Source organism: Halyomorpha halys, unplaced genomic scaffold, assembly GCF_000696795.3.
Source record: "Halyomorpha halys isolate HHAL.00 unplaced genomic scaffold, Hhal_1.1 Scaffold47.1, whole genome shotgun sequence".
Classification (NCBI taxonomy): domain Eukaryota; kingdom Metazoa; phylum Arthropoda; class Insecta; order Hemiptera; family Pentatomidae; genus Halyomorpha; species Halyomorpha halys.
In genome coordinates this window covers 2,017,098-2,042,007 of record NW_027114806.1, presented here as the reverse complement: position 1 = coordinate 2,042,007, position 24,910 = coordinate 2,017,098, and the positions used below count along the sequence as shown (strand labels likewise).

Sequence of the window (24,910 nt, the reverse complement as noted above, 5' to 3'; positions counted from 1 at the left end):
TTTGACCGCAACCCTGGCCATCTTCTTCATTATTTGAAATTATACGGTCAATTTTATATATATACTATACACACTAACAGATCCTATTCACTTGAGGTCGAGGCCTGAATTCGTATAAAAATGCGAATCAGTTTTTAGTGTCATGTCTTAACCTGCAATCAAAGTAATAGTTCGCCTGGCCTGTTCGTTACCAGAACTGATTAGAACCAGAACTTATTTAAAAACACATTCAAAGATCATATCAACATCAGGTATACCATAGGACGCTGAATGAGGCCCGCACAATGATTTTTTTATATATTCCTAATAGTTCCATGTTAAAAATGAAATCTACTTTATACTAGTAAAAAATGAAACTACTTCATAGTCTGCCGATGTGATTCTATAGTTTTCGTGGAGTAAATAGATTTGGCGAATGATCCAATTATAAATCAATGCAAAATCCGTTTGTTCGAACAGTACTAATGCTGTACAGAGCATGCTTAGAACGGATTTTCTTTCCCATAATACGTACAGCGCATACTCGGTACAGTCAGAAGTGGCTGTTTGAACTAAACTCATTTTGTAACTATGGCATTATTATATTTATGCCAGCTGTTATTTATCCCAAGTTTAAATTCCCCTGTTGAAAAGGATAACCTTAATTTAACTTATCCTTTGATTGTAGATAGCTGAAATCTAAATAAAACCATGCAGAAATGACTAGGAAATTTCGATAGCGAGTTATATAATGAAACCAACTGGTGCAAAACGAAGCAAGTCTTTATGCCTTAGTCTCAACTTACATGTAAGAATATTATTATTCATTTTTTGCCAATCTCTAACCTTAAGTTCTCTTAATTCTTCACCCCGTGATGGTTGATTCACGAGATGATTAAATGATGTATACATCCCTTCGATATTTGTGAAAGACTACCAAGTCGATGCCATAACGTAACACGGTCTAACTGTTAACAAATTACTGGCGAACAATCCCATTCTTCAATTAGATGTTTTGACTTGTAATACAACTATTTATTAGTGAATCGATTTTTCGTCCTGCCCTACAGCAGAAAGTTTCACAACATGTAGTAGCATGTATTGTATGTTTGTTGCGCAACAAAGTGTCTAACGCAACTTGAAGCTTTGCGCAATACTTTTCGTGGATGGGGATCTTTACATAGATTAAATTTCCTATTCATATATTATTGATCATAAAATAAACTAAGTATATGTTGTTTGAACCTTTATCAGTCACCAATTAGCTTGCTTTCACTCTCCTCTTAGTAGTTCCTTACTACCCCATCCATCATACCCGGTTTTCTGACTTATAGCTTGATTTATACATTATTCACTCTCCTAATAAACTACTTGCCTCATCTCAAAATCCCTTTCCTTTTATACCGGCCCATTACCTTATTCAGGTATCTTACAACCTTCTCACTCCTATGTTTACTCCCCGAACTATTTTCTTCCGAAACCTAAAATTTCTCTCCACCGAAACACTATCGCCTGATCTAGACGCTATCCTGTGGGACCCCATTTACACCTAGGATCTCGTCGATTCTATGGTAGAAATCCTAACCAATTCCCTTCACACTATTCTTGATCGCCACACTCCTCTATTGACTAAGACAATCCGACATCCCCCGACACCCTAGTCGACTTCGAAACTAATTGAGCCTAGGAGACAAAAAGATGCAAAGCTGTTAGGTAAAGATTTAGACGCACCCAATTCCCGGAAGATTACATCATCTTTGAACAACCACAACAAAATAGTACTCAAGCCTCATTACGGCGTGCGAAATCTCTTCATTTCCATCAAACTCTTATAATTTAAAAAAAAATGGGCAATTCTGGAATTGGTAAACCTTCTGTAACTCCATCTCCCTATATTTCCGCCGATGATCGCAACACTCATTTTGTCTTCTACTCTTCAACCCTTGTACCACCTGTAGTCACTACGTCTTTAATTCCAACCGCTGTTTCTTTTCCCATATTATACCTGATGACATTCTTAACGCCATTCAAAAATCACATACCAATAATATTTCAGTTAAGTTAATTATCCCTCAATACCTTCTATTCTTCCTACCCACTATCACATTTATAACTTCTCGCTATAAAGTTTCAGCTACCCTTCTCCCTGCTCTTATTAAAATCTCTCAAGACCTTTACAAAGCCACAGACCAGCAGAAACACACCATCATTATTCTCCTCGATCTTTCCAAAGCCTTTGATTCCGTCAACCACAACATCCTCCTTTGCAAACTTCAGTCTCTCTTTGTCATTTAGTTTTCTTCATCGGTTTCAATCCTTCTTTACCGGTCGCTCCCAGCATGTTGTTATTCTTAACAATCTTCTCTCTAGCTCCCTACATCTTTCTATAATCATACCTCAAGGTTCCTCTCAAACCCCTATTATTTTCTCCACCGTTATCAATGACCTTCCACTTGCCATCCAGCATTCCTATTATCTATAAGCAGACGACTTACAAATCTACCTTTTCTTCTATCCTTATGATGCCTCAAATGCCATTCTCAAACTACAAGAAGACATCAACAGTATAAGCAGTTGGGAAACCGACAATAAACTTACGTTAAATGCCGAAAAGACTAAAGCCATCACAATTGGATCTCCCTCTCTCCTTAAATCTATCCCAAGACCTTATCCTAAACAATACTCCTATAAAACTTTATCCTGGAAACCACACATTGCCCAAATTTCCTGTCGAACCATAGCTACTCTGAAGCAGTTCAATACAATTCGTTATCTCCTTCCACTTAAAACTCGTCAACTCTTACTTTCCTCTTTTGTTATCCCCTACTTTGACTATGGTTGCCTGCTATATGATGGACTCTCGAGTAATTTCGAATCTAAACTTAAACTTCTGTTGAATTGCGCAGTACAATTTATTTTCGGGATTACAGAGATATGCACATAACCCAGTATTGCGTCGGGCTGAAGTGGCTTTTTCCATCCCTTCGATGCCAGTATTTCCTAGCTTCCTTCCTATTCCAAGTAATTAGTTCTCAGCGCCCCTCCTATATCCTAGAAAACCTGCAATTCAAATCCTGTACTACCAGCTTTCGTTTATCTGACATCTACCCTCCTCCTCACCGACCTGCTGCGTTTGATAAATCATTACCCGAGCTGCATATCACTAGAACTCCATTCCCTCTAACATTCGTCATGTACCAACCCTTATATTTAATTACCTTTTACTTTACCAATCTTAATCTGATATTATAGTAGTACAGCTGTAACTACTTTTTTTGTTTTTGATGTAGTTTAATATAGTTTCGGTTAGTTTTTTAAGTTTTTTTTTATCTCTGTATCTAAAATTATTTATATACAATTTATTAAAATATAAATAATATAAGCTATAATTAAGAGTGGTTTTTGAACATTTTTTTTACCAATGTATGTTGTAAAATTAAAATTACCTTGTAATTGTTCTAAAGGGACCTAGTCCAAGAATAATAAAAAAAATTTCATTTGATTTTCCCTTCTTTTTGAACCTAATCTGAATTTTTTCTTACAGAGAAAATCTAATAATTATCTAGGATAAATTAAATGTTTCATACTGTCATAATTTTTATTTTTGAATTAAACTTTTTCAAACCTTAAACGCACCTTGCTTCATTCGCTTATTTTTCTTTCGATAATGACTTCTGATGGATATCACTTCGAAATTTATTAATTTATATTGTACAAATGTTATAATTCGACTTGGTAAATGAATTCATGCAATCAATGGTTTAGATAAAACGTATTTTTCCAGGTTTCAGAAAATGAATCAGATTTTGAGAACCTGTTCGAAGGAGACCTGACAAATAGAACCCTAAAAACTAAAAGTGCCGATCCACGGCGGTGGTGGGTCTTGACTATCTACGGCTCAGCAGCCATCGCTCAGGTAAGGTGAGTTGATATACATTTTATCCATTCAGGTTTTATTTCCAACGGAGCATTGACTGAAAAATATCCTTATAGAATTAGTTAGTTTGATAGTCTTATTTTATTTAATTACTTGCTCATTGCATTACAGCGTCCCACGGGTGGCGGATGTCGGAATAGTCAGTGGAAATTCCTCGGAAGTTTCTCTCGGCTAAGTCCAATGGACTCGCTGACCAACAATGAGAGTGCCACCCCCTCCCCCCGTTTGACGTAGTATTGAACACCCTACTCACATATTTTTTAGTTCACGAAATACCAGATAACAGTCATGGATCCTACTGAGGTACAACGCTCAATATCTGGAGGTAAACTAGTCCCCCGTTCGGGTATCCGGGAGGGGACTGCTTCAGGGTATGCATGGCGCAAATTGAAAATTAGAGATTTAATTATAGGAACGTGGAACGTCAGAAGTTTAAATTCCGCTGGTGGGTTACAATCAATCGCAAACAAGGTTAAGGGATAGAATCTAGATATCGTGGCGCTGCAAGAAGTTCGCTGGTCAGGGGAGGGCATCCGTTAAAGGATGGGAAGTACACTATTTGGTACGGGAGGAGTAGTAATTATTTGTCAGGTACTGGATTTCTTATTACCAGGTCAGGAGGAAGTCGAAATGACCATCACAAAATTAAAACCTTATAAAGCAGCGAGAACTGACATGTTGTGAAATTGGAACTTATAAAATACACCTTTTGATTAAAAAGATCTAGGAAATTGAGGAATGGAAGAAGTCTCTACTTATTCCTCTTTACAAAAAAAGGGGGGGGATGGATTGTAATAACTATCGAGGAATCTCACTCCTTCCTTTATGTTATAAAGTATTTACGCTAATCTTGACTAGTCGAATACGCAGAATATTGTTGAATATTTGTTTTGTTTTTTAAGGCAATCCACGTCGAAGGTGATGTTCGCCTGGTTATCTATAGGTGACCAATCTATTTTAACCTTGGCTGGGAGTCAAGTTTTTATTTTGTGGGACGACCACTTATTGAAAAAGTCAACGCCCCAAGGCCGGATTCGAACCGGCACTGACGGCAGACCTTAAATCGATAAACTTGCGCCTAACCCCTGAGCTACGGTGCGGCCCACCGAAACGTTTAATAAGGTACGATTTGGTAATCATTATTCTGAGAAATTCCAGGTCCGGTCGGGTTTAAAACAAGGTGATTCTATATCACCTATCTTATTTAATGGAGCACTATTAAACGTCATTAAAAGTGTGATGAGTACCGAAAAGGGTTTAACTTTGGATGGTAAAATACCGGTGCTTGGGTATACTGATGATTTGGTATTATTGGGTGAGGACAAAGAAACTATAGAACTAAATACAACCACGTTAATAAACTCCAGTAAGGAACTAGGTCTTGAAATAAATACGGATAAAACAAAATACATGGTTAGCAGTAGAAACGCGAGAAATATAAATATAAAAGTAAATACGTTTGAACAGGTAGATAGGTTTAAGTATTTAGGTTCTACGGTAAATAGTAACAACAAAATTGATGAGGAAATAAAAGCTAGGTTGAAGGCGTTTCAATTTCGAAACTGCTTTACTCCCGCCTTCTATCGAAAAAATTAAAATTTACAAAACTAATATACTTCCCATTGTTCCTTATGGAAGTCATGTCTCGCATGGCCACTTACACTAAGGGATGAACAGGGCCTTAAGGTTTTCGATAATAAAGTATTACGCAAAATGTTCAAACTAAAAAAGGATGAATTAACATGAGAATTTAGAAGATTACACAACGCTGAATTAAGGGACCTACACTCGGTAAATATAACTCAAGTTACAGCATTGCGGCGTATAAGCTGGGCCTGTAAGGTTGTAGGGCTTAGTAAGGAGCGGATCCCTAAAATATTAATTAGCACTCAACCGACGGGTAAACGTCCGAGGGGAAGACCGAAACGTGGATGGGAGGATTGCGTTAAAACTGATTTTGTAGAATTGGGTTTGGAGGGACGTCGCTGGAGGGATGTATGCTGAGAGCATCTAGTGGTATCAGTATCGAGCCTTCGGCTTCGTTAGGCTTTCATTGTTATTATTACTTGCTCATTGATTATTAATTTTCTTGCTACTCAATATTCTTTTTCTATGTCCATCTTGTATTCTTTGGTTGTGTGTGTACTAATTATATATGTTCATCACAGTAACTTGCTTCTTTTTTTCTTATATTAAGAAAAAAATTAAACATATGCAGATCTTCCTTCAATTGATTAAAATTAGGTTCTATCATCTTCAAACGCCAGAATTCTGGTTTCAGAATGAACAAAAACAGCTTATGCGACTTATGGATCTGTTTGAATAACCTAAATCATTAAAATATCTTCAAGGAAGCATTTGTTTAGCAAACTTAAAGATAATAAACTTTAAAGAGAGCCTCTATCAAAACCGAGCAATCGTGTCATAGGGGCTAATTTAGCCAAATTAATTGAAATTGTCAGCATTCGTTAATTTTCTAGCCCTCTGGCTCTATTTGGAGGGGCTGTAGCTGAACTGGATGAAATTTTGAAAGAAATTCACCTGCTACTTTCTTGGTGTTGTTCTGGATAGAAAACAACCCCACATACCGAATTACTGCTCATTTGATCCTAAAGGAGCTGCTGATAGCTCCTAAATGTAGCAGTAAACAAATATATCAGACAGTCCTCGAAAACTCTTAAAGCATATTGGAGGGGATAGGAAAGGGATATAAAATGCTCCCCCAATTCCTTTTGTGGCCTTCAATACAGTGCAAAAGTCTGTGGAAAATACACCCTTAGGCAAATATCTATGCTGCTCCGGTTTTTTTTTTTTCTTTTCTATTTAGTAACAAATATTTTAAAATTAACTGAACAAAATTTTCAAGTTTATAAAAAAATTTAATAATAAAGCCTAATGAGCTCTAATATTTCATCTTGATACCACCAACTTTTGAACCTAAGTATATAATATTCTGCTGCACCCAGATTATTATACCTTTAAACCATGAAACTATCGAGGACACTTAAAAGTTTTGATTTTTAAAAATATTTTGCGCCCAGAAACCTTTATTTCAAAGTAATCATTGCAAACAGTGAAAAATGGAATAGACTGCTTTAAATCTGAGTAACTTATTTAAACTAATGAACTAGTGAGGAACAGAACAGGCAAGATCGAGGATTGCAACCCTAAGGATTTCCAAATAATCAATCAAAATCATTAAACAGTAACAGACTGATCAAAAGTAAATTATTGTAATGCTATAATTGTTTATTCTAAAAATAATGTACAATATTCTTATTTGTGAAATTTATTTTTATTATAAATGTAATAAATTATTTAATTATTGTAATATTTATTTTTATTATAAATACTATATTCTTTCTATTTTATTTGTTAAAGGTAGTAATCTGGAATACATGGAGTCCTATTGCTAATTCTGCATTATATGCCTATCCATCCTGGAATTCTAGTACAATAGCCCTTTTGAATAATTGGGGATGTATAACATTCTTGGTATTCATTGTCCCATGTTGTTGGTTTCTGAACACTAAAGGTGAGTTAGTATTATTTGTTTAGTAATATTTATATTTGCTGTTAGTTCAAGATATGCCAATAATGGCAACTTTATACCTTTTTTTCTCCTTCGTTTAAATCTTTAGAAACAATATTTTTAACCCTGCATATTATAAAAAACATAATAGAACTTAACTGTTAGAAGCTAAATATTAGGATGAATGATTCTTAAGTTGAAGGTTTCCAAATTATATAAAAAAATCGGAAAAGTAATTTTAATAGTCAACTCATCTTCCTTCCATCTGAAAAGTTTACATAATCATGTATTTTCAAAAACCTTTTAGTTATATTATTCCCAAATATCAATATATTATTCCAAAAATGTATGCCATGAATACATCTGTAAAAAAAGTTGACTGCTAATTGAATTTGTTTTTTCAACTTAATTTCATTTCTTTTAGATTCAAAAGTATTGTCCCAACTATCCTCTTTTATTACTATTATGTTATTTTTTTGTTTAATCTTTTCATCAACCCTAGAACATTATGTTTTCAAATTATTAATTTTTTTTTTTTTAGGACTGAAACCTTCTTTTACATTTGCAACTGCCATGTCCACAATTGGTAGTGGGATACGTTTAATACCAGTTGATGATCAATATTTTACATTGCAAGTTAATTTATCACTTTATAGTTCTAGATTTTAACTTTGTATACTTGGATTTGCTGCTATTGGTCTCCCTACATCAAGTTGTAGAAAATAGGTTTTATTATTTTATTTGTAAAATAAAATGGTAGATGGCAACACTGCTGCAGCATAGGATAGTTTGGGGTTCCTTGGGGCTAGAATAGTCTGTTGTGGCGTCAATTGGTGAAAACACACTCTCGTTGTCTTTGTTTATAAAACTCTCCCTAAATTCCACAACACATCATCACTGTTTGACTATTATAAATGAACGTTACTACTATTCTTTAAAACAAACACATATTTAAAGATCAAATTTTATGGTGTTCCTCAAGTAAGTAGCAGTCACAACTATCACTATAATGAGACGTATCTATTGGACTGAATTCGGTAGCAGAGCATGGTTTGGAGTGTAAAAGGGTTAAGTGATGAGAGGAATTTACGTATAGTAACAGATACATAAGCTTTGTGGTTTTATTTAGGACTAACTGCAGAAATCAAAACAGAAAGGACATGGACGCCGCCGGATTCAACATTCAAAAGCTCGCTGCAGAAAATTACAGGATCTGGTCTATGAAAATTGAAGCGTATTTAGTAGCAAAGGACTTATACCAAGAAATTATAAAAAAAGATCCGCTGACTAAAGAAAACGCAGCTTGGGAAAAACAAAACAAACAGGTACTCTCTGTTATTATTTTAAGGGTCAGTGACGATATATTGCTGTTGATTAGAGGTGAAAAAAAGTGCGAAAAGGATTTGAGAAAAATTAAGAGAAAGGTTTGGAGGGCGTTCCCGAAGAAAAAGTGATGGACTTGATGTTTGACCTTGTCGAAATCAGGAAAAACAGTGGTGAAACATTGTATGAATATCTTATGAGGTTTTAATGTTTAGTTCAGGAGATAGCTCAATTGGGTATATCCCTAACAGACAGACAATTAGTAAGATATATTATTGAAGGCTTTCCACCCTATTATGATCCTGTTGTCATCGCTAATTTGGGTTAATAGGAATATTAAATTTAGTGAGGTAACATAAATGCTTCAGTCATTTGAAAGAAGTAATAATCTTCATAGGAATGAATAAGTATTAAAGACATATCATAAAAGGTCAAACTTTTGTCTAAAAGCCTGCTTTATTTGTAAAAACTAGTCCACCTAAAAAAGGAATGCTGGTTTAACAAAGAAAACAATAGAGGCAGGAGAAATGGACCCTTAGATGCATAAAACCCTCAACCAAGAAGACAGCATAGAGCATCTTTGGCTAAAGAATTTGCCTTATTCAGAATTATCAGGAATTATAAGTATCTGGTAGAGGAAGGATCTGATGAAAAAAAATAATTTGAAAAGGAAAGAAGTCATCCTTTCCCAGGAAGGAAGAATCGAAGAGAGTGATGAACACTTCGAAGATAAAGTTCCTACACCAAAAGAACAAGTGACATCTGATTAACAACAAACATTAAATGATGAAGAATCTGGTTGTGAATCCAAGGCTCCTGTTAGCTGGTGTTGAACATTAAGATACAAGAAAATCATTTAAATATGAGTTAAATTGTGATTCAAGTCCTGATGGTGATAGCGGTGAAGTGTTGATAAAAATAAAATTAACAAACGAAAAAACCAAAGAAGAAGAAAGTAAGAAATATACTCATAGCAAGAAGAAGAAGAAACTCAAAAAGAAAAGGGGATATAGTGATGTACAAAGAATTGTTAAACCTTCTATTGAACCAAATGTTCATAATGACATAAGAGGCGATTTTGGTGAAAATTATAATCCTAACTATGCAGACAAGTCTGGATGCAGTCAAAAGAAGAGAAGTCCATGTCATCAACAAAAGACAGAAGACCCGTTGGGGATGAGTGAACCTAGGACTTGATATAGTGTTCTGTGAAACATTAAATAATATAGAGTGATGCAATAAAGTTAAAAATAAAATGAAATAATAAAACATATTTTAGGATGGAAATTGTTGTAGAAAAATGTTTTATTATTTTGTTTGTAAAATAAAACGGTAGATGGCGACACTGCTGTAGCATGGAATAGTTTGGGGTTCCTTGGGGCTAGAACAGTCTGTCATGGTGTCTATTGGTGAAAACACACTCTCGTTGTCTTGGTTTATAAAACTTGTGTTTCTCAAGTAAGTATCAATCACAACTATCGCTATAATGAGATGTCTCTATTGGACTGCAACCAAAGTTACTCAGGATACAGCTCATAATTACTGCCTGATAGCAAGATAGTTACCATGTACTCACAGTGCAATGGTAAAGATGAATGTAATTTGGAGTTTGTTTTTTTTTGTAAATGTTAATTATTTTAATGGTAATATTAATTTTTTATTCATATGAAGAAACTATTTTTTTACTAACAATAATTCATGGACTTATGTAAAACACTCATCGGTTCATCCATGTTAAGCATATAAGATTGTAGCTCTTAATCATACAATCCTTAACCATTTGTTTGCCTTCTTATTTGATTTATACAACATAAAGTAAAACATTAATGTAATTTGAATCATAAAAAAATTAATATGTGGATGAAATGCTCACGCACAACCAACCACCTCCCATGGAGTACAATCAGCGCTGAGTTTATTTTATTTATTTACCATTTTCATTATTTATAACATTCATTAGTGTTCGTAATTCATCTTATAAAATTATTACAGACTAGCTCACTTAGGAGCAATATTTAATGCTGTGGGCGGAGTGTCATTAAGCCCTGCTATATTGTTGTTATCATCAACTTGGTTTCCACCCCAAGAAAGAACAACTGCGACAGGTAAATGCTACAACGTAATTTTATTTTACTGGAAGATTATTGATTGACCGTGTGTAAAGATGAAAGGAATATGCTCCGGGTGCGGTCAAAAAAACTCAAATAGTATAATTCTACTATTTGAGTTTTTTTGACCGCACCTGGACCATATTCCTTTAATTTTATTTTACTGTATAAGAGCCAATGGCTGATTCAGAAGTTAACGCAGCCTTAGATCTAAATCCAGTACTCTGTGAAAATACATCACAATACATTCTGAAACTAAAAGATTGTTTACCAGTTATGTTTTGGTTCGGACTAAATAAGTAATGAATTATTTTATTCCAAAACTTTTGTTATCCTAAAACTATTATATATTTAAATACAATATATTGTTTATACCTCTCTAAATTTTTTTTTACTTCTTGCCAAAATTACATTGTCTGCAAAGCCAAGAATCTGGTATGCACCCAAGCCAATGTATCATCTGAATCAATGCATTGAATAGTTTTATGGAGCACCAAGTTAAAAAGCATTACTGAGAGAGCATCTCCTTGTCTTACCCCAGAAGTAAATTACATCCTTCTAATTTAATAGTTACCATCAAGAACACTGGCCTGGGTTCAGAACATCATTTTCATCAAATTAATTTCCATTAAAACTAACATAAAAAATAAATCAAAATAATAAGGAAGCCAAAGATGAATATAAAAAAGATATATAATCTGACATAATAGTGAATAATGAACTGATAAAAAAGGATACATATTACTAAACAGATCTATTAGTTAACTAAGAAAATATATTAACTAACCTAGTGATTAGTAATGAACTGGAATTAATAATACTTAGGTAGTACTAATTGATATAAAATGGAATGATAAGTAATGTACGTGAAAACAAATTAGGAAAAAATAAACTAATTTAACTATTCTTTTCCCAAGCAAACAATACTGTTAAGATAATGATTGAAGATAAAAAGTAATAATAATAACTAAATTAGAATTACAAGATAAAGAAGGGGAAAGTATTGAGTAAGAGGTAGAATGAAATGTATGGGGATAATATAAACTAAATTGAAAACAATTTAGTAATATAAAAATAGTAATGTAAAGTGAGATATAAACTTTCTGGATAACAATTAGGCAATGCCATAGAAATATAAAGAGAAGAAATAAGAATTACAATAGAGAACATTTAAATTTAAAACTGGTAAGTTCAAAACTAATAGTAAGTTCAGAATAAGCTTAGTCAAAACTTAAAAAAAAAAAAAAAATGACTTTTAGAGAGATATAAATGCTTTGGTATAATTATATTTGAAGCACTCAAGACTCTTTTTCTATGATAACAATTAATACCTACTATTTATAGATATAAATAAAATAATTTTCAAAAATTAACTGCTTGCAACCTATATCTAAAATAAATAAAATTACACCTAAAAGAAGAAATCAAATCAAAAACATTCATATCCATTATAAAATAACTCAGTTTACTTGGTGTGACTTTGGACCTAAAAATAAAAATTTGTAACTTATGTGTAATACACTGCCTGTGAATTTTTAGTAATTAATATGTAGGAGACTATTAACATAAAGTAATAACTACACATTTATCTATATGTGAAGAATCATAAGTGGAATATTTTACTGATCAGGAGATTAAAACAATTAAAGAATGGATATCAATTTGAGGAAAGCTAAAATATAGAGCTGTTGGATGCGACTTGTTAAGTAGGCTAAAACTCACTTTTCAGCTGTAATGCCATGAAATAATGTTTTGCTGAATGTTATTTTATTGTTATAAGTTATGCCTAAAAAAAATAATATACATATTTAAACTAAAAAATTCATATAAAAATAAATATTAAAATTATTTCAAAGTTCATTGGGATCAATTTTAAAATATTTCTTTGATTTATGATTTTAGGGGTTGGTACTACAATGTCATCATTTGGAATTGCTGTTAGCTATATTTTAGGACCTACAGTAGTATCAGAACTGACAGTTAAGGAAACTACTATAGAGGAAATACATTATCACAGAAGAATTATGAGGCATGAAATAACATTACTTTGTCTCATTGGTAATAATAACAATTTAATTAATATTATGTTATGAGTAGAAAAGTTAAAGTTATAAACTTGGTAACTAAAATTCAAATATACTTACTCATTGTAAAGACTAAAAATTTTTAAAAATGATATTGTAACCAATCGAGGTCTTATTTGAACTTTTTTTTTTTTTAGTTTTTAATTTCTTCAGCTATAGCATTTATGTTACTAAAGTGTTTTAAGACCATATTTATAAGAAAATTTTATTCACCACCAAGTTCACGTAAAATAGCAAAGTTTATGCTTTACTAATTATATTCTTATCATTACATTGCATTTCCAATACAAATTATTATTCATAATTATAACTCACCTTGGAGCTGCGGCAATTTTATTTGTTTCAAAACTTGAGTGAATGAATGCTCATTAAAGAACATATTTTCAAGAATTTCTCAAGAAGTCAACAGTTTTTATGAGGTAAAGATAAGCAAAAAAGCTAAAGGTGGTGGTGTTTTTATTAATGCAGAATATATCTAACTCTCCTTCAGTAAAAGTGAGGTTAAAGGAAGGAAATGCTTGTTATTTTTCAATTTCGACATTGCTTAACTCGCACCTTCTGTCCAGAAACTTAAAAGTTAGTATTTACAAAACTGTTGTCCCTACTGTTCTTTACGGTTACAAAACATGGCCATCACATCATCATAATCATTCCCTCTTCTACCACTGTGCGGTATGAGGATTCCGCTTATAGATCCACCTCGGAGCACCCTGACTTACTCCCTCTTCAAGGGCGGCTACATAGGAAAAGTGATCCTAGGGTGAGTACTGACTATGACCTTATGTAAGTATAAATGATTTCTGTACTGTTTTGAGTATGTTAGTGCTGTTTACTGAACTTAGGAACCGGAAGAATGTTAATCCCCACCAGCCACTAAGCTAGGAAAAAGCCATGGCAGGGAAAAGTATTATGTAAAATATTCTGACGGTAAATAGAAAAACAAAATTGATAAGGAAATAAAAGCTAGGTTGAAGGCGTTTCAATTTCGAAACTGCTTTGCTCCCGCCTTCTATCGAAAAACTTAAAAATTAAAATTTACAAAACTAATATACTTCCCATTGTTCCTTATGGAAGCCATGTCTCGCATGGCCTCTTACACTAAGGGATGAACAGGGCCTTAAGGTTTTCGATAATAAATTATTACGCAAAATATTCTGACTAAAAAAGGATGAGTTAACTAGAGAATTTAGAAGGCTACACAATGCTGAATTTAGGGAACTGTAAATATAATTCAGGTTATAGTATTGCAGCGAATAAGATGGGCATATAAGGTTGTTGTGCTCAGTAACGAACAGATCCCTAAAATGCTAATGAACACTAAACTGACAGGTAAACATCATAGGGGTAGACAGAAGCATAGGTAGGAGATCTGCGTTAAGACTGATGTAGTAGATTTGAAGAGCGATTGGTGGTATCACTATCGGTATCAAACCTTCAGGTTTGCTAAGCTTTTATTATATTATTATTTCTTATCAATTTTGATAACCTGAAACTAACAAATTACAATCACAACAGAATTTATAACTATATGGGGAAATAGGTGTCAAGGTGAGGTGAGGACAAGATATAAAGAGTTATGAGAAAGTGAGTTTGGTTTGATACGACAGATGGTTCAGTGTGGAGAAAAGAATTTTCAACCCTCAAATGATGAGGACTATGTGAAAACTACCTGACGCTCCCCCCTCTCTAACTCTCCTATTATATTAGAGGAATATAATTGTACTCTAAATAACTTTCTTATGTATGTTACATATCTTAGTTTTACTGTGTTGCTATTCTGGTTTCTTATAAGATATAAGAATTAATTATTGATTCTTTACATAACAAAATTTATGATTACTTAAGTTAAATATTTAACCTAGTTTAATGGATTAATATGATAACATGTCTTCAGCTTTAAACATCAACCCATGCATCATAATATTACCTAGACAAATAGAAAATCAAAGATAATATAAAACTTGTTAAAATTTTACCTTATACTTGATAATATCAATTGGCATTGATTGTTTAGGTTTTGTTGCTGAGCTGCTCCTTCTATTTATAGTTATTTTTTTATTTCCTGAAAGGCCTTCACAGCCACCAAGTAGGTCTTCAATTTTAAAAAATTTACAGCCTGCAGAAGGAATGTCAAGTGCTTTAAAAGAACTAATGAAGTAAGTATATATACAAATATGTTAATTTAATTTATATTATCTTTAAGAGATTTTAATATTTTATAATTTTAATAAGATTAAATTTAACATAACTTTTGAACTTTAGTAAAACTATATAAATTGAAAAATAATAAACTTTAAAATATAAGTCGCACAAAAATGTGATATGAATGATGAATAGTCACGTTAACAATAAATTGTGAAGAATTCAGTTCACTTTTACTCTTTAAACCGATTGTTACAATTATAGCCTTCCATCTTCTAAGATTTTCATTAATTTGTAATTTATTCTACTGAATATGATTAAATTATATATTTTATCTTATGCCCAGTTATTTATCTTTTTAAAAGCAATCTATCACAGTGAGCTAAACCTTTTTATTAATAATATTAATTTTCTTCTTAATGCTTCTTAGAGGGATAACATTTGGACAGTAGATAATCAATTTTGATTGAAACTGCCCTCGCACAGATGCTCTTCCACATTATATTATAAAAAATATAGAATGAGTATCCTCCCACTTGATTTTTTTTTCAGAAAATTTCAATGTTATTAATAATTCCTTTTGTTTCAAGAAAAGGTAATTTTTGGATATTGGCACTGTCAGCATCTATGTGTTCTGGGATTACTGGACCCTGGCTTTCATTGTTAACTATTATATTTGCTAATACTGGAATAACACAGGTATGTATTTTATGTAATATTTATAATTTTATTTTTATCATATAATACAATATATGTTTCGAACCAAGGTTACCATCCTAATAAGGCCTGGTAATTTAAAAGAAAATTCAGTATGCCAAGACATTTTTTAAATTAGGTTATCTTACTCCACAATGGTTGGATTAAATTAATGGAAATAAATGAAACTATTAAACTTAAGAAAAAAAGCTTCTAATGGAAAACAAACTTTCTGAAAAAATATTTCAGCTGTAAATACTAATTTAATGTTCCTTGTAATTATTATTTTTTCTCTCAATAGCAATGTTTCTGAAATAACCATAATGCAAAAATTAATTATAGACAAACTGAAATAGAAAAAAAAGTCTGCCAAGTACATAGGTAACTTTCTCAATATTCCTGATGGGTTGGTACATATCGCAGTTACCTATATTTTAAATTTTAAAATTAGATTTTATTATTTTTTTTGATATATTCAATTTGTCATTTGAGAGTAAAATCTGTCGGAGTAAACATTTTGAAATGCAGATGTCCAAGGAAACATGTTTATGCATGGTAGATGAAATTCAATGAAACTGATATAGGACCATTTATTTAGGTTACACAATTTACATAAAATTGGTTAAACACAAGTAGTTGTTATGCCCCATACATAGATTTGACAACAAACAAACATACAGATGGACATGGATCTGAATCGGTTCCATGATGTCTAAAACATTCCAATTTTGGGAACATTTATTTTTTTTTGGAAGATTATTGATTGACCGTGTGTATAGATGAATGGAATATGGTCTGGTTGCGGTCAAAAAAACTAGAATAGTAAATAATTATACTATTTTTATTGAGCCAAATAAATAATATAAAATAACTATAAAATAGTATAATTATTTATTTGAGTTTTTTTTTTTACCGCACCCAGACCATATTCCATTCATTTATTTTTTTTAATTTTCCACATGTATACAAAGCTTTTCTACATTGGGTAGTGAGGAAATAAAAGGAAGAAAGAATTATAATAAAGCAGTATTTTAACCATAAAATACTTATACCATTATTATTGTAACTTTTTGTAGACTTTGTACAGCTTTATTTTATAATTTTCTTATGATTTATTATTTTCAAGTAATAATCAGAAATATAAAGATAAAATATCATGACACTCTAATATCTAAGGATTAATGTTATAAGTAGAATCCAAAAATATTTAAAACAAAAAAAATTCATCTGCAGTCTGGCTTTTCTCTAGAACTACTGAATTGATTTTTTTTAGAGCCATTTCTGAATATATAATAATATTATTATTATGGCACTACGGTCCTCCAAGAACCCGGGCCTCCTCCACCACAGCCAACCAATTTACACAGTCTCTTGCTTTCTCCTTCTATCTTGGATGTGATATTAACTTTTCCAATAAAATTGAAGCACCACTTTATAGAATCATTTTTCCACATTTTTTTCCATTTTCCCCAAAACAGCTCCAACGATTTTGATAAAATTTGGTAAATCAATTTATAATTAAGTTGTCTTTAATACCAGATAGGTCTTATTGCTCATCCTCATTTATACAAATTTTTTGTTCATAATTTTGCTTTCCCTGGTCTTTTCTTTCAAAAATCTCAATAGCAATAACTTCAACACGAACCCACCAAACAAAACTTGAGAACATATGTAGTGTGTTATGAGATTGATGCTTCATACCAGAAATTTTTTATTATTTAATTTAATTTCATTATTTTTGTAAGATTTAAGAATTTGCGAAGTATAATCTATTGAGTAATAATTTGCACCCTTTTTATTATTTCATATAATAGTATTAATAAATGAGCCAGCAACAATTTTCATTGAACTGAATATAGAAAATGCTAACGAAATTGAAATAAATATAAGAAAATTTATAGGTTAAAAGATAAAATATATCTGGAGATCTTAGATAGACAAACTCTTCAGCAAACTTTAAAAAGTAATATTATAGTGATCACTAACAAACTAGAATATTATTGTGAAATTCTAATTTTAATAATCTTTTAATATTCACAGAATGAAACTGCAAGTCTTGGATTTTGGACTATTGTATGTAGTTGTTGTTTAGCATTGTCAGTAAGCAAGGTATCTGATTTCTGCCCAAGGCGTATCAGATGCATATTATTAGGCTTAATAGCAATGGCAGATGTCATGTTTTTTTGGATTTTATTAATAACTACTCATGTACTTAAATTTGTCAAAGGTAAGATAGATATGGAGTTTCTTTTGAGCTTACTTTTCATTTCCTAATATTTTTTTTATTAATTCTATTCTCTTGGTTTATTTTACTCTATTATCATATATATCATATTATAATACTTTTGGAAAAACATTTCTTTTTTATTTTGCTGTTACAGCTTTTTTTTTTAAATACATTAACATTGTATGGATACTGATTGCATAGATGGATTATCCCATCACTTCTCCTAACACTTTCAACTGCATAGTGATGGGTGTATTTTATGATTCATTTATTTATAATATAAAAATTTAGCTCTAATTGTAAGTAATGAATCAGTCAATATCTTATCTTATTCTAGTTTTTCAAATTGATTGCATGTAATTTTTTTATCGTTTCTGTAGAAAAATCTAGTTTATGGTCACCCATAAGAGACTCAATCTCTCTTTACATTTTTATCAATAAAGGATGGATTTTCGTACAATTATATTTTTTGTTCCCCAGCTCAAAACTACACCAAATATTGTCAGAAACTCGAATCATGGAAAAGACAGACAAATAACAAAATTTTATTCTGAACAAAATTTCACCTTTTGGGGGAGGGGTTCAACAACGTTGCATGTTTTGAGTTTTTCTGCACATAATTGTATGGTTAACTCTTGTTTGGGTCAATTTTTTGTTTTTGTTGCACAGAATACTACTATACAAATTTAATTTGATTCGAACATGGTTAGATGACCTTTCCATGTATTAATATCATATATTAAACAATAAAGTTGATTATTATAGCAAGATTTGGGTGTTTTATACTCAATTTGAGTTTTCACTACACAATTTTGCACATTTTGGGTTTTTTAATCATTTTTTTTCAGTTTTTCACTGCATAAAACTCCAATTTCTACTGATCAGAATATCCTGTAATCAGATCACCCATTGCATTTGAAGCTGGAACTATTGATTATTTTCTACTTGGTTAAAAAAATCCGTCGGGTTTCTTTAGATTCATTTAGATAGTTGTGAAAAAGTAAAACAAAGCTTTGGCATCATCAAAGTTTCTTTTATCTCTCTTAACATTCTTTTTTTATTTCTAATAAAGACTATACTGTTCAATACCTACAATAATTAACATATTCATAGTAATATCCTACAACGCTGCACCCAAGATCTCCATAATGCTTAAAATTTGTTACAAGACCTTATAAGCAACTCTTAAAACTCATTTGTTCACTGTGTTAAGGCTGATGGCGATTGGTCAATAAGCTATTGATTAACTAATTCTAAAATTTCCCTAAAATGTTTAAAATGGTTATGGACATTAGGCTTATTGAAGTCATTTATAAAAACAAGATAAGGAAAGAATTTCAATCAAATATCTAGTCATCTTAAGAAAATATTGATGAGGAAAGGGATTTTATACCTAGAAACAAAAGTAAGTGGAAGTAAGTAGCTCATTGGTAAGGCACTGCACTACTAACTCCAAGAGTCCAGGTTCAAATTATTTTCACTGTAGCCATGAGGGTTCAGAAGCTCTCTAGGCTCCGCCCAGCCTCATAAAATGGATACCCTACATGGGGTTAAAAAAACCTGGCAGTCGAGCGTGCGTGATTTTGACTAAATTACCTCCTAGCACAGTCATTGGTCTAGTAACAGTTTTTCCTTACAAAGTACTACCTACACCCCTGACCCTTCATGGGTTGTAGCAGTAGATTTAATTTTTTAAAGAAAAGTACAAAATCTTAGGTTCATAACATATAGTGGATGGTGGATGATTACATGCATACTGTCATTTCTATTCAAAGTTTTATTTGATTACTAAATGAAACCCATTATTTTAACTTTGACCTAGATATGAAATATGAACTTCCTTTACGAAATCGGTTATTTTCTCTAAGTTATTAAAACTTTTTTTCATCCTTCTTTTCAGAAACTCTGGCACTTACTGTTATAACTGGTTTATCCCTAGTTTGGGCAGCTCCACCATTATTTTATGAATTTGGAGCAGAGATAACTTATCCGATATCTGAAGGAATAATTGGTGGTTGTATGATGGCTCTCAACAATGCTGTTGCTTGTTGTGTATACCTTCAACTATATATATTTCCAAATATAAGTTAGTATTTTATTTTAAATCAATATTAATTTTACTGTCCCGCTGTTGTTAATCCAAGAGCTTCTTTCTGACAATCCTATATTTTGTTTTATCTTCAGTACTATAATATAATAAATACTAGAATATAAATACAAAACATAGATTTAAAAAAAAGTTTTAGTTCCGTATAAATATATATTTAGAACAGGACATAGAAACAAAGGTAAAAAGTAAAAATTTAAATGATTGACTGTATTATTTAAAATTTTGAAGAAGATGGTATATGGGGTATGGTCAAAAGAAAAGAATGACTAACTACTACTCCATATTTTATTTTAACTATTACCCCGAACATCTTCTTCATAATTTATTTAACTTTTATTATGAAGTTTATGTTTTAGTTCAGAGAAACAAAGTGATATAAATCAATATCGTTTGGAAATGAGTTGACATTGTGCATCATTCATGGTACACTGGAAAACTTAATGCAATTTAATTTGTGACATGTTATAGCAAAAGTCAAATATTGCTAGGTTTAACGAGGAGGTACATGAATGATAAAATATTGGAGATCAGAATAATATAAAATATTATGTAAAAGTTTATAAACAAAAATTATATCACTATTTAATCTTAAGATAGAAAGTTTATCAAGAAGAGTAACTACATATAAAAAGAGATAGCGTATTCCACCAAAGGTACCTGTTTCCCAACACCAAAGAAGATGAAAGAAACGCATTTCTGTACTTTCCAATGTGTCAATATTACATTTAAATAGTTTAAACATTTTTATTTAAATAATTATATTTACATAGTTAAAATATTTATATTTAAGTAGTTATATAGATTTATTTTTCTTCTTTTAGATGTGTCATGGATGAATTATGCTCTTGCATATTTTGGATTAATATCTTTCATATTGCTGTTTTTTGTCAAAGATGAATATAACAGACTTGATGTGGACCGAGGTTAATATGTCTAGATATTAAAATAATGTTATAAACAGAAATCGGATTTGTCTCAAATAAATATTTAGAAACTTCTGACATTTTTTTTTTAAAAGTAAAAATAGTAATATTGTAAACCTATTAATAACTCTATGTAAATCTAATAATATAATAACTGCATAATTGAAACCTAAGAATAACTGCATAAAACTTAACTACTTATTTTGATTTTGTACTTGAAATTATTTGGCAGGCTGAAACATTGTTGTATAAAAGGCGTTTTTTAGGTTGGGATATTTTCAAACAAACATTTCTCCAGAATCTATTTTTCAACCATAGTCTAGTAATCTTTTATCACCTTCTGTTGTACATTTCAAAATTGGTTATCATCTTTGTTTAGTGTGAAATTACCATAGGAATAAATAAAATAAGTTGTGATTTATTTTTTATTAAATTAAAAGCTAATATTGAATTATTCTGAAAATATTTACCTTGATCTTAAAAATAGAATTTTTTAAAAATTTATTGTTCTAGAGATTGAATTTACTAGATGAAATTTTCAGTTCTTTTGATTACAAGTGAAAATATCTCTTATTGTGTTTTATGAATTATAGGCTCAGTAAACTTCTTTAAATTGATGGTCGAATTTAAATTACATATAATTCCTAGAACATATATAAGAATGTTCAGATCTCAGGCCCAATAAAAATTATACTAAGGATAAATTATTCAAAGTTGTATAAAATGTGTTGAATCACGAATTACGGTTAGTAAAACTGCTATGCAGTAAGACAAATTAATGCAAATGCTAAAAAAAGTTACAATCAAGCAAATCTTACCATATGAAGTTCCATCTGCATAAGAAGTTTGTTTGATCACTAACTTGCTGTAGTGGAATAAATTGTTTCTGAAGAAATCCTTTAAGACGCTCATCAAATAGAGACTTCATTAAAATAACTCATGATATGTGTGTAAATCTTCAGAAAAATTTCTTTACAGATGGTCATAATTATGAAAAAAATACATATTTTAGTCAAACATCACATAAAACCAAATGAAAGTTCAAGAAGAGAATGTTTTCTTATAGCTTTGATGAAATATTTTTTTATGGATTAAATATTTTATAGCTGGCATGGACATGACAAAAGGATGCCCAACAAATGAATAGCAAAGGTCACAAGAGAATGATTCCCAGGGAAGAGAAAAAGAGGGTTCCCAATAAAAACTGGCAAAAGGACCTATAGGAGGACCTCAGGAAACTTGAGGTAACTGATTGGAGAAGAAAGGCTCTGGGAAAGAGGAGTAACTAGTTCAAGAGGCCATAATCCATGTTAGACAGTTAAATCACATAAGAAGAAGATTCAATTTTTTTTCTTAGGAGTAAATTGTTTTAGTTGTAAAAAATAATGAATAAAGGTTAATTTTTTTTCCTTACTAGTCTTCCAGAATTTTATTTTTAAAACATTGGAGGATTGTGAGTAATAGAAAAAGAAGCAAAGTTATAAAATCGTGTATTGGGTGGTTAAGGAGTTTGAAATGGAAGGCTTGATATCTGGTTCAGACTAGATCGGCTACATATGGAACATCAAGGTAAGGTGGATGATTTTATTTGTGAAAAAGCAAGGAGCATAGAGGATTATGTATTACAAAGATTAGATATGGAAGGATTTCGATGGTTGAGTGGAGTCCCAAAGCTCAACTTTGTATATCTATATAGGCCTAGTATTTTTACTTTTAAAAATACATTAAGATTGGTTAAAAATAGAACAGATGTTTCACGACTTGAAATAAGTTAAAATTCTTAGTCTTCTAAGTCAGATCACTCTACAGCATGAGAATAGAACAAACATTCTTTTCTCTCTGTCTTTCATAAGAAAATCAATAAAACATATATGAATAATAAAGCTCATGATTAATAAATTAATAAACTCAAAAGCAACGAAAAATTAAACGGTATTTCTATAAATATGTTCATTCTATAGGAAAGGAACAATGGTTGTACATTAATTAATTCTCCAAGCAACTGCTGAATAAAATATTTAGCATCACTCCTAAGTCTTTGGTGGACAAACAAATGCCTGGAGATTAAATAGTATGAGTTCTATAATAGCTATAGATAAAAAGGTGTATAATGCATAAATTTCATTTAGGGGACTCAGCAAATGTTCCCTTTTAAACCCACACATCTCTAATCTTCCAATTACTCAATTGTATAATTATCATAAGTTTTAATTGAATGCGATATAAATATCAACACAATTGTTGAATTAGGCATTGTGCTATACAATAGAATATATTAAGTAATAATTTATTAAAAATATCAAAGTATACATAATAAGGTGGTCATTGTTTAAGCCATTAATTTTTTTTAACCTTTAGTTTCATTTTATACTAGAAATAGAAAACCAAAAATTGTTTTATTCATTATTATGAAAAACGTTTACCGGTATTTTTGTTTGAATTCTTGTCAAATCTGCATATCATTGTGACGTTGTTATGGATTAACAACGGCTGCATTGCTTCAGACTATCAATTTGGCCAGTGGTTGAATCAATTGTTTATCCACAAATATGGTGGGTAGACATAATTTTGTCGAGATCACTTCCGATTAGGGATGCCGCATCGATGTCGATGTTTTGAAAACATCGATGTTTTTAAGCCGATGTTTTACTTTCGATATTTTACGTTTGTCCCAATTTTTGATTTTTTTTTTTTTCCTCCTCAAAAGTAACTAAATGAAAACAAAAAATTTACAGTATAAACAGATTCCTATCAACAATGGTGTGATAAAAAAGTACCTCCAACTATCACGCTAACGACGTAATAAAGATAAATTACGACTAGAAAAACATCGATGTTTTAAAATATCTAAGCTCAATATAAAAATATCATTGCATACAAATCTTTGCCAAAAATACATAGATGTTTTTGAACAACCATTTCAGTAACATAAGGTCTGTTCTAACGACTACGTATACTCTCGCCAGTCGGAAGTGTTTTTTGCAAAAAAGAATGCATCATCGACAAAAAAAAAATCGATGTTTAGAAATATCAATGTTCAATATTAAAATATCGTTGCTTATAATACATTGCCCAAAATATATCGATGTTTTTTTCAGTAACATAAGGTGTGTTCCACCGACTCCGCATGCTCCGGCCAGTCAGAAGTGCTTTTTTAATCAAAGAATGGGAATATTTCATTTCTTAAAATACATTACTACAAAATACATCGATGTTTTTGAACATCCATTTGAGTAACATAAGGTCTGTTCCAACTACTACGCATGCTCCAGCTAGTCAGAAGTGCTTTTTCAAACAAAGAATTCGACATCGACTACAAAAAACATCGATGTTTTAAAATATCGTTGCTTACAATACATTACCCTAAATACATCGATGTTTTTGAACAACTATTTCTGAAACATGAGGACTGTTCCAACGATCTCGCATTCTACGGGCTGTCAGAACTGATTTTCAATCAAAGAATGGGACTCTGAAAACAAAAAATATCGTTGGTTATAATACATTACTAAAAAATACATCGATGTTTTTGAACATCCATTTGAGTAACATAAGGTATGTTTCAACGACTACGCATGCTCCGGCCAGTCGGAAGTGCTTTTTCAATCAAAGAATGTGACATCGACAACAAAAAAACATCTATGTTTTAGAATATCGTTGCTACAATACATTACCCAAAATACATCGATGTTTTTTGTAGTCGATGTCGGATTCTTAGTTTCAAAAACCACTTCTGACAGGTCGTAGAATGCGTGATCGTTGGAACAGACCTTATGTTAAAGAATTTGATGTTCAAAAACATCGATGAATTTTGGGTAATGTATTTAAGTAACAATATTTTAAAACATC

The 24,910-nt window shown here is 31.3% G+C and overlaps 1 protein-coding gene and 1 long non-coding RNA gene across 4 annotated transcripts in view; one reads left to right on the top strand and one right to left on the bottom strand.

Annotated features, from left to right (window-relative positions):
* The window catches only part of LOC106689873 (uncharacterized), a 43,340-nt gene extending 19,608 nt beyond the window's left edge, over nucleotides 1-23,732 (bottom strand). The window contains exons 1-4 of one of the 3 annotated variants that reach the window (XR_001344509.2): nucleotides 23,485-23,732; nucleotides 21,880-22,031; nucleotides 14,940-15,079; nucleotides 11,255-11,469 (exon numbers count right to left, since the gene is read on the bottom strand). This is a non-coding gene — a long non-coding RNA (uncharacterized lncRNA). Of the gene's footprint in view, nucleotides 1-11,254; nucleotides 11,470-14,939; nucleotides 15,080-21,879; nucleotides 22,032-23,484 lie in introns of those variants that run through there. The other 2 variants (XR_010844674.1, XR_010844673.1) reach the window with 2 other exon arrangements.
* LOC106689866 (solute carrier family 49 member 4) lies at nucleotides 596-21,136 on the top strand. The gene is made up of 11 exons (XM_014435061.2): nucleotides 596-787; nucleotides 3,764-3,895; nucleotides 7,298-7,451; nucleotides 7,990-8,080; nucleotides 10,764-10,876; nucleotides 12,782-12,937; nucleotides 14,978-15,119; nucleotides 15,696-15,804; nucleotides 17,842-18,028; nucleotides 19,929-20,114; nucleotides 20,960-21,136. The coding sequence occupies exons 1-11, from the start codon at nucleotides 731-733 to the stop codon at nucleotides 21,064-21,066; spliced, it is 1,434 nt and encodes a 477-aa protein (XP_014290547.1). The 5' UTR covers nucleotides 596-730; the 3' UTR covers nucleotides 21,067-21,136.
* Nucleotides 23,733-24,910: the final 1,178 nt, after the last annotated feature.

What these genes read in the sequence shown, in the direction of transcription:
- LOC106689866 (XM_014435061.2), top strand. Translation starts at nt 731, where the DNA reads ATGAAACCAACTGGTGCAAAACGAAGCAAGTCTTTATGCCTTAGTCTC. An exon ending in GCCTTAGTCTCAACTTACAT is followed by an intron (nt 788 to 3,763) that starts GTAAGAATATTA and finishes GTATTTTTCCAG; the next exon opens with GTTTCAGAAAATGAATCAGA. An exon ending in CTAATACTGGAATAACACAG is followed by an intron (nt 15,805 to 17,841) that starts GTATGTATTTTA and finishes TAATATTCACAG; the next exon opens with AATGAAACTGCAAGTCTTGG.